Consider the following 10,499-nt stretch of genomic DNA (forward strand, 5'->3'; position numbering starts at 1 on the left):
ATAATAAATTCAATTAACCGATACAGGAAGAAAAATAAAAGGTGAATTTGTCTGCCACAGCGAGATGCCTTTGCATCATTGCTTCCTGAAATAAAATAAAAATAAAAAATTTTAATCAAGTGGACGATACTCTGCACTTCTCTCTGTCAAATAATTGTCCAATTATTTCCCAAATCTTCCAACCTAACTAGGTTGGACTATTGGGACAATTTTACCCGTCAGATAGATCAATCAATGAATGCAACGCATGTTCTTATTCATGATCGATGCAAGGGTAAAAAGGAATATTCGTTCATCACGTGCAAGATCAAGAAACAAACATCCCGAGACTCCAGATCCATGACGAGATTGATCGATCAACTCACTGACAACCTTAAGTTCATGTCATGTCAGGGATTCATCGTACGGAAGTCTTTCATGTCTTCTTCATCCACATCATACAATCTATCAGTATCAATATCAAGTATCATTCCCTGTTGCCTATCTGGGAAAAAAAACAGCAGAAGGTCGGTGGCCATGGCGTTCAACGGGGCCTTTTCTGCCCTGTACTCATTTTATCAGACAACAGCTTCTTGTAATAATCAGACCGACCACGATGGTAATCAATCCACACACACAGCTGCCTTATGGCCTCCCTTTTCTCCTCTGTCAGCACCAACATCCCATCCTCTTTCTCCTCCATCATCTTCTCCAACTCCCTAACCTTATTCTCCAACTTCCAGAGCTTCTCCCTCATCGCCAGCATCTCACCTTCCTTGTCATGGAGTTGCGACAGCAAGTAGTCCACTTCCTCCTGGGCTTGTAATAAGCCTTTGCTCTTCCTGGCCGCCCACTGCTTCGCGAACTTGAGCTCGCACGACGACTTGGAAATCCTGCTCAGGAAATTCGCCGTCGACGTCTCGAATTGCAGAGCCACGCCGTCGAGCGTCGTGACGACGTCGTTTGCGACCACTGCCACGTCCTTCATGTTCCTCAGCTCGCTTTCCGTTGTCTCTGTCCTCTCTTTCAGATCCCTCGTTTCTTGTTCGTACACCTCCTTCGTCTTACAGTACCATTCCTTGTACTCCACCTGCAGCTGCTCCGCCACGCTGATTCTCCTGCTCAGGATTCTGTAATGATCCTCGAACTGTTTCCTGAACTCCTCCAGCGTTTCCTCCATCTTCCTCTCTAGAAACTGGAAATTCGATTTGCACATTTGGGATAAGCTCGTTTTCGCCTGCCTGTTCTCCTCCTTCAGCTTCGTGATCACGTCTTCCAGCTCCACCATTTTTTTATCCTGATGTTTAATCTTGCTTGCCAGTTCTCGATTCTTGATCTCCAGCTCCACTTCCAATTTTTGCTTCGTGTTGGTTAAGTCCGTGATCTCGTCTGTCAGGCTGTCGATTTTCTGAATCATGGAATTCTGGCAGGCGTTCAATTTCTCCCTTTCCGACAACAGCTGTTTCTCCCTGTCGGAAATGGACGCCTGCAGTGCAGAAATTCGTTTGCAAAGATCATCCTTGTCCACGTTTGATTTCAGAGCTTCATGCTTTAATTTATTCACTTGCTCTTCCAGGTCTCTCTTCGTCTTACTTAATGATTGGATCTCTGATTTGATGGATTTCGTCTCCTCCACTGTGCCCTTCAGCTCGTTCTTCAGGCCTTCAAGCTGAAGCATGTGATCTGCTCTCTCGTCGGACATTTGACGGAGCTTGGCCTCCATTTCAGCTCTGTCGCTATTCAGAGCTTCCAACTGTTCCATCAGTTGGGAGTTGTGTTGCTTCAAAGTATCCAATTCAATCTGCATATTCTTGTCGGGATGATTGTCTTTAAATGCAGCCTGGATTTCCATAATCTTGTGCTGCAAGCTTGAGATCTTGGCCTTCATTTCTGCCTTCTTGGACTTGAGCTTCTCACGCAGCTTGCTTTTGTGCAGGAATAGCGTCGAAACCTCGAGCTTCATAGCAGCAACCTGTCGCTCCAAGCTTGTGGCTTTGTCCTCCGGCTCGTCCGGTAGCATCACCAGCTCCTTCAGGACAACCTCGGATTCTTCCGGATTGGGCAAGGCTGTTGAAGTTGAAGTTGTGCTCCCTTCATTTTCATTGCCATTGCTGATTTTTTTGTTGCTACTGTGAGACGTGTGTGGAGGATTATTATCACACGTCTCTGTATCTGAGTCGGAGGATGATGACGACGAAGAAGAAGAAAGAGGATCATCATCCTCGTCGTCGACATGATCTCCATCTGTAATATGAAAATTCTGCTTGACCTCTTCTCTTAGTTCTTCGTACAAAGAGTACAGAGAGTCATACTGCTTCTGAAAGTCCTCAGAAAGTGTGAGCAGTTCCGACTTCTTCTTCAACCTCCGATCTTTGTTGCCGCTGTTTATGGTGTTGCTCAGCTTCAAAATCCTCTTCACCTGATTCTCAACTTCTGTATGCACAGAAAAAACATTAAATAAAGAGGACAGTGGGTAGAAGAGCGTTCATCTTCATGATCATCGATCACAGAGAGCATCTTAATAATTAGGTACAAATTGAGGTTCCATGTTTACCTAATTTCATCAATCTCAGATGCTCCTCTCTTTCTGGATCAATGTGGTTTCGAATACACCCCGACGATCCTCTCCATTGCTGATATTGATGCATTGTCATCTCACACTCTCTGCTCGATCCTGAAGACACTCTGCAAATATATTATCAGACAGGATCTGCAACACCACATTTGAATAGTGTAGTATCGTGAATCAACAATTCGATCCGAGATTATTAACAAACAAACAATCAAATTTCGGACGTTGAAATCATGAACAGAAAGGGGAAAATGCGTGAGATGTGTGTATGACGATGAAATCAATGATGCATGTAGATCAGGCACAAAACAACATAAACAAATCAAATCAAATCAAGATGGCAAAACTATAACGCAGGAATGAATGAAAACCTGAGGAGCGGAGAGAGAAGAGAAGGACGATATGGACGGAGGCCTTGACGTCGAAGACGAATCCCCAATGGATTAATTAAGGGAAAGAAAATTCGATGTCTGTAAGATACACTCAAACGGAAAGAAACACGCTTGTTATTGTTATGGTATTTGTTTTTGTCAATGAATGGAATGGGGAAGAATTAATTAATGATCCATCATCCATCAATATCACGACAAGCGAAGCGGTTACGAGGTAGGGAAATTACCGACGTGGCAAGAACCTGCCACGTCATATGAATTGGGCCAGTCGGTATATAGGCAGACTGGAAAGAAGCCCATTAGCTCTAGACTGTTGGGCAGCATCACATCAATACAAATAAATAAATAAATAAATGCAGTATTTTGTAGTAGTAAATTATTATATTTGGGCAAACTTGAAATGGTATTGGCAGAAGAACAACATGTGAAGCGTGAACAGAGTAATGACACCCCCATCCATCTCTTCCCCCATTCACTTTTTCCTCATGACTCCTGTACGTATAACACAACATGTATATTTATGCTGTGTGTATGTATATATAATAACAATAATAAGTAGATATGATTTGTTATTAGATAGATACATACATACATTCCTCACGGCCCCATCAGTGTCTTGAGTTTTGTCGGTTGTTGAGAGTGACATTCTGTCCCTTCTTTACTCTCTACACCCTCAACCTGTAACCCTTGCCTGCCACGTGTCCACCTGGTTGGTTCATCATCATCATCATGGCTTCACTTTCATATTCTCCATTCCATTCCATTCTTGGAGTTTCAATTTAATTAAATCCATCCATGCATGTGTTTTCTTGATAATGACAGTAATTAGTAAAGGATGAAGAAGCAAAAGAGAAGTAGCTCTAGGGAAGAGGGAAGAGTCAGGTGGGTCGGGTCAAGTGGGGTGGGGTGGGGCCCAAATATTAAGGCGAAGGTTGGGCTCATACACACGTGGCTTACCACAATTGGCTGCCACTTGTTGGAGTATAAACCGAAGATCTCTTGTACAGTGACCTCTGCTTGGAATTTGCATTTTGCAGTCCTCTCCTCTTTCTTCCAAACTAACCATTTCTTTTCTTCCATGGCCATTCATTGATTCCACAATCTTCTTTGCCTTATCTGCACTTTTTCCATCTTCTACATCAATTTATCAATACGAACCTTAATTAATGCAGTAGCAGTAAACGGGGATGGATTGTAACCAATCATAGAGAGGCATAGGAATATGTACAGGGGGTAACAGAATACCTACGTGTGTAGTAGGTGTGTCTTTGTGTTGACTAGTGTTGATCGAGCAACACAACTGTCCATACATACATACATACATACATATATATATATATATCATCACTAGAAAAATCCCAATTACCAGAAAAGCCTGCACAAAAATCCCATCCCAAAACCAAAATGCTGCCGTTTCCTTCCCAGTTCCCTAGGTATCCATGGCAATGGATTTGGACAGGTGATGCAGCTGCAGCATCAATATAAACAGCCAAAACTGCACACCCCCAAATCTGAAAGCCCAGTTTTGGTCTATTAGGTTTTTGGTCCACCCTCCATTAGCCACCATATCCCATCCACGCCATTGCCAACACATGTTGTGTTGAAAATACGAATAATCTTACAGTAACCAAGGTCTATAGATACAGTTTTGGGTTTGGCAGCGGAACAATTAATGATTTCTTCTCTCATGCCTGCCTGTTGCAGGGGTCTTTATATGCATACATACAATACATACAATACAATACATGTCACAGGTTTTGGCATTTTCATAAGGTGCTAAGATTTTCTGATTCTGCTGCTGGGGTTTAATCACCCTAGTTGTTCTGTACATATCCATGTCACTCTCTGAAACCCCAGCTCATCCTAGGACCACTTTAAACATTTATTTTCAGCAAATACATTATATATCAACCCCATCTTTACAATAATAACCATAAAAGCAAAAACACCTCTCCTGCTGATGTTAGTGGGTAATTTGCAGTGCTAGTGGGAGTGGTAGTGGAAGTGGCAGAGCTAGCCTTGCAGCACTTGCAACAATATGAGTATGATGATTATTTGTACTACAATTGTTTGATTATCAAATAAAAGAGTTACTAAATGAAAAAAAGGAATTCCCAATTAATTAATTTTCTTGCAAATTAAAGTTGCAGTCTGATATTTCCAGATTTGGAGGAGAGACAAGCAGTCAAGGAGGAGGGTCCCAAAGAGCACCCCTTCTCCTGTCCTGGCCGGTAAAGATTCTGAAGGCCTCCATACGTTGTTTGTTAATGACTTTGATCTTCTCTGTCCCCCAAAAAACACGTATGCGTCAAAGACAAAATCATTGCAATCTTTTCTGCATACCCAAAGGATGGATACATAGAGCATACTGTAGTAGTATTGTTTACTGGGGCTATTATTACTATCACCATCGTCATCATTATTATTTAAGACTTTCTGAATCCATCTAAGACAAGCATATGATCTTGGAGTGTGACTGCGACACTGACTGTTAATGGCAACTAACTCTCAATACACCATTATTAACTCCTTTTACTCTGGTATGTATCTAATCAATCAATCAGTATCTATAGGGACAAATTGGAGCAGAGATTTGGTCCTTAATTCTAGCAAGCTCACGGGACAAAGATTAGAAAAAACATATCGGATATTTTTTTTCAAAGATATCAACAACATTAACATTGATGATGGATGATTTAGTCGAACTAAACAAAACTGCTAGGAAATATGGAAGTAACTACGAAGATGGCATCAAAATGGTTACAGAGGATGGATGATAGATGATGGATTTCTCTCTCTGAGTCAGATGGCGACCAGAGGATCCGACCAGAATGTATCGTCGGCCAAGTCTTGAAAGTACCCGTCCACTTGCAAATTGGGCAACCCGAGTTCGAAACCCGGACTTGACCCGACTAACGTCTCGCTGCACCACTGCAAATCGAACCCGAACATTTCGTCGTCGGGTATACCCGCCGGACAAAACAAATCCGGCACCGGCTCCGATTGCTCAAACTCGGCGAATGCTGCCTCTGGGAAAATGGCAAACGGCGAGGAACTCGCGTCTTCGTTCTCCTTCGGTGACACGGCGTCGATGGAGGAGGATAGTGGGGAAGACGACTCTGCTTCGGGTTCGGGTTCCTGCTCGGGGGAGGAAAACCGGAGGACGGACTTGGGGGACGTCGCATTGTTGTGGGACTCCTCGCCAGAGTTGTACCCCGAGCTTGTTCTGTTGTACTTGACTTCTGGCGCCGAGAAGTTCGTGAGCGCGTCGGGGCCACGCAGCTGTATGGCCGCGTGGTCGTACACCATGGCGGCCTCCTCCGCCGTGTCGTAGGTCCCCAACCACAGCCGCACACGTCGCATAGGATCTCGAATCTCCGCCGCCCATTTGCCCCACGGCCTCTGCCGCACCCCGCGAAACTTCCTACCATTACCAACCTCGGCGAGCTTCGTCTCCATTTTACCGCCGGCGGCCTTTCCCCGCCTCGGAACACTAGACGGCGGCCTAGCCCTCTTTTTACCGACGGTAACAGCGGCGCCTCCGTTATCTCTGCAGCAGGGAAGGATGTTGACCTCGTTCACGAATCTCCTGACTCTCCGGCGGTGGACAAAAGCCCCATCCTCTTCGTCGCCGGAAGAGTCGGTGGCGTCGGCATCGGTGACAGAAAACCGCACCGTTCTGGTATTCTTTGTGCCGGAAAATGAAGAGTAGGGCCTGTCGACCGCCGTGGTTAAGGAAACATGTTCAGTGTATCTGACCAGTCCAGCACTTGCAGTTGACAACATGTTGTAGTTATCTCCTTCTTGCGGCATGAGAAGATTGCTCTAGAATTCAGGCTGGCATTGAAAGGGAAAGGGAAGAAGGTAAATAAATAAAGGGGGGTGGGGTGGGGTTAGAGATTCTCAGAGAATAAAGAGAAAGGGAAACGTTAAAGGCAGGTCTTGAGACAGAAAAAGGAAATGAAATCCCCTCCGGTGCCTGATATATTACCAAAAAATTTGAGGAAAGCGACACTAAAAAGAAGAGATATGAGTGAGTGAGTGTTAAAGAAAGGGAAAGAGAAAGAGGGAGCTAGCGTGAAAAACTCTTTTCGACCGCCATGGGAAGGGACAGAGCGAACAGTCGCCGGAAAAGATAGATGCGAAGAAAAGGAAAGGCAGGTAGCAGGAATCAGTTCGTACGTACGTAGCACCGCCAGAAAACACAGAGCAGAGCAGAGACTGTAAAAAAACGCAGAAAGGGGGAAGGGGGAGAGTGGAGACTGAAGGAAAGGTGAACAAGGAGAAGAGAGAAAAAGGAAAGGGAATAATATATATATATGCATATAACTCTAGAGAGAGAGAGAGAGAGAGAGAGAGAGAGAGGGAGATAAGAAAATGGATAGTGAAATAAAAAAGTGGTTGCTTTCCTTCCGTTTCGTCTCTTTCAGTGATAACAGTAAAGCTCAAATGGAAACTCGGGTTCCGGTGCCGCTCCTTCTTCCTATGCGAAGACTAGGCCAAGAAAGAATCGGAAAACCAGTAGAGAGAGAAAGGCGGAGGTAGAGAGAGTGAGGAAGTGATGGTTGGGTTGGGCGCAGTAAGAGCGAGTGAGTGCCGTTGGCGGAATCCACTATTTTATAGGATCCGCTTTCCAATTGCTCTTCTTTGCTACTAACTGAACTGCCTATTAAATATCACCAAATTAATTAATAATAATAATAATAATAATATCCAGAGAGATATTGTTAGCTTATCGGTGTGAGCCACTGCCAAATGCCAATGTAGTCGTCAGTCATTGCTCCATTCTAATCTTCCACCACCCCTTTATCTTTACTGTTATTATTATTATCATTTTAAAATATCTATAAACTACATAACTGGAATTAAATATTTTTGAAAATTTATTTAATTTAAAATACTCTTTTTGAAGTTTGAACATACACCCAAAACATTCTAATTCAAATATTTGCATAATTGCTTTATATACAAATTCCATGTTAAATACAATATGTAAACAACAATATCATAAGTTCAATATACAATACGATTGATTTCAACATACATGCTAATAATACGTACGTAATTCAAACTATAAATTATAAGATTATATTTATATGTATTGATTAATACTCACAATCACGACATCAGTTGACACTCTCTACCTGTCCTTTTCTTCATACATCATTCTTACTTGCCCGATTAAGTTTATAGACATACATTCCCTCCATAACTTCACTAATTTTAAAGATGATAAAATCATTCTATGCAAAAATTCTTTCAAGTCGGATATTGTACTCTATTTGGGTAATTTATTTTTATTTTTTAATGTAATTTTCATGCAACACTAGTAAAATATACTATTACCTCTTATAAAATATCATAAAAATACAAAATACAAATCTAAAATGTTTACCGTTAACCATTAGGGGTAAAGTTGGGATTTCAGTCACCTTAATGTTTATTAGCTATATATTTAGTTCTTCTCTATTGATATTCGCGTCGTTAATTAATATAATAATTTGGCACCTTAGATGGGGTTTGTTTATATTTTAACGGTATAAATTTATTACAATATTTTAAATTGTCTACTTAAAATGCTGAAATTTATTATAACTTTTTTATATATATTGAACATACTCAAAATTGATATTTTTAATAGTATGAAAATTGAAAGACACAAGACATGAATTATAAACTGGAAGCTTTATGGGTTCACAATTATTACATGACTTAATGCTTTAGGTACTGTACACTCAATAAATAGAGAGAGTGAAATTCATTAAGTATGCACCAAGATTTTGGTGTCTTCCATCAATGATTATTTCAATTCTGCTAAATAATGTTTCTGTCCAATAGTATGAGTCAATATAAATATATTTTTAAGTAAATTATAATACACCAAAATTCTTGAAATTAAAGTGCAGGGGTAGAAAAGTAATACCAGCTTTTAAATCGAATTCTATTGGGCCGGACCATATCTATTGGGCCTACCGTTGTCCAATCCCTACATTTACCGACAAAAGGCGGCGCCACAATCTGTTTCCACATTTGGAAGAGCTATACTATATAATAAAAATAAAAATTAAATTCTTCACCATACTAAAATTGGAAACAGTGTCCAAAATTATTATTTATTTACTAGCCCTAGCCCACCTATATTATATGGGGTGGGTTCTTATCCCAACTTTAAGTGGAATAATTATTGCTTCATCAATCATCACTACATTTTATTTTTATTTTTACCTTTTTTTCTTATGTAACATTATTATAGCAAAGCTGTTCGAACTAACCAATGTTTCAAACATTGTCCTAAACAAGAAAAAACAAAAAACACAGTAATTATTAGTTCAATCATTTAATTAGGTCATTTGTATTTTCACTGCTTGGGGCCATACTTCATCTGTCAGCAAGCAAGCGTTCAGATGATTCTTCTGATTATATATAAATATACACTTAAATATATAATCTGTAAGAAGTAATTAAATTAGCACTTGTCTATAAATTATTAATAATTAATATTATTGGTGGTGGAGAAACCCAAGATACAAGTGATCTGTAAATGTAATTAAGTAAGCAACATTATTGGAAATTGCACTTTTACCAATATTATTTACGAGGGTTAAAAAAAGACTTCCTCCCTATTCCCATTAATTGAAGTTTCTTATATCGAGAATCATATAATTTAATTTAATCATATTTTTAAAATAACATATTATTAAAAAAAAAAATAAGGATTAGTTTGATAATTAGAAAAATAAATAAAACATGATTGAGTTTTTTATAAATTAAATTCGATCTCGCTTGATCAAACAAAATTGATGGTTTTATTTTTCTTTATATCCGAAAATTGATGATTTTTTTTTTTTTTTTTTGTTTTTTTTAGGAGTAAAGTCAACGGGCAGCTGCACCAATATGGGGTTGTTGCGTTGACCGCCAAGTGCTGCTTTGAGCCACGAAAACGAAGAAAATAAGATTAAATATTTTTATTTTATTTTATTTTTTAAATAATGTTATCATGTTGGTACTTGAAAATCCATTTTCGAGTAACAAATTATTTCATGCCCACCCCATTCCTGCATACTCTGTTGTATAGAGCCACGCTATACATTATCTGTGTATTTACTTATTTATTTTGTTAATAAAAAAAGTATACAATAATTACTAACATACAAATACAAAGGAACACATTAGACCATAACATTAATGATATGTGCATGCCAGCAATAAATTCTCAAACCATGATTATATATATATATATATATATATATTGGGCATGCATAAAAATATCACCAACAATATATAATAATTATAAATATTATTATTTAAAAAAAAATGAATAAATTGGAGTAGTGATGAAGAAGTGGGAGTGGGATCATTATATATTATATTTATTTATTTATTTATGAATGTATAATGTATGTATGTATACCCAGCAGTAGCAGTAATAGTAACAGTAGCAGCAGCCACTCCACAATTCCAAGAATTTAATTTCATTTAATTCTCGTACCCCGATCACCCACCCACCCCACCCCCATATTTTTGTTTTGCTTATTTAATTTGTTTCCCCCCTACGT

The 10,499-nt window shown here is 39.7% G+C and overlaps 2 protein-coding genes across 3 annotated transcripts; both read right to left on the reverse strand.

The window, feature by feature from the left end:
- Positions 1-113: 113 nt before the first annotated feature.
- On the reverse strand, positions 114-3,217 carry LOC127265522 (COP1-interactive protein 1-like). 2 transcript variants are annotated; one of them, XM_051295343.1, is made up of 3 exons: positions 2,923-3,217; positions 2,534-2,664; positions 114-2,412 (listed from the first exon to the last, which is right to left on the reverse strand). In XM_051295343.1, exons 2-3 carry the CDS (start codon positions 2,631-2,633, stop codon positions 524-526), a joined length of 1,989 nt encoding a protein of 662 aa, XP_051151300.1. In that variant the 5' UTR covers positions 2,634-2,664; positions 2,923-3,217; the 3' UTR covers positions 114-523. The 2 variants fall into 2 exon arrangements, with proteins under 2 accessions (XP_051151300.1, XP_051151299.1); XM_051295342.1 differs by having other exon boundaries at positions 2,534-2,689; positions 2,923-3,216.
- A 2,257-nt stretch (positions 3,218-5,474) lies between these two features.
- Positions 5,475-7,527, reverse strand: LOC127265523 (pathogenesis-related genes transcriptional activator PTI6-like). Its single transcript, XM_051295345.1, has one exon. It carries the CDS (start codon positions 6,754-6,756, stop codon positions 5,746-5,748), a length of 1,011 nt encoding a protein of 336 aa, XP_051151302.1. The 5' UTR covers positions 6,757-7,527; the 3' UTR covers positions 5,475-5,745.
- Positions 7,528-10,499: the final 2,972 nt, after the last annotated feature.

This window comes from Andrographis paniculata, unplaced genomic scaffold, assembly GCF_009805555.1.
Source record: "Andrographis paniculata isolate CXL003 unplaced genomic scaffold, ASM980555v1 Contig73END, whole genome shotgun sequence".
Lineage (NCBI taxonomy): Eukaryota > Viridiplantae > Streptophyta > Magnoliopsida > Lamiales > Acanthaceae > Andrographis > Andrographis paniculata.

Coding starts and splice junctions, on each gene's coding strand:
- LOC127265522 (XM_051295343.1), bottom strand. CDS start 2,633: ATGACAATGCATCAATATCAGCAATGGAGAGGATCGTCGGGGTGTATT. Junction 2,413..2,533: donor TCTGAGATTGATGAAATTAG/GTAAACATGGAA, acceptor CTGTGCATACAG/AAGTTGAGAATCAGGTGAAG.
- LOC127265523 (XM_051295345.1), bottom strand. CDS start 6,756: ATGCCGCAAGAAGGAGATAACTACAACATGTTGTCAACTGCAAGTGCT.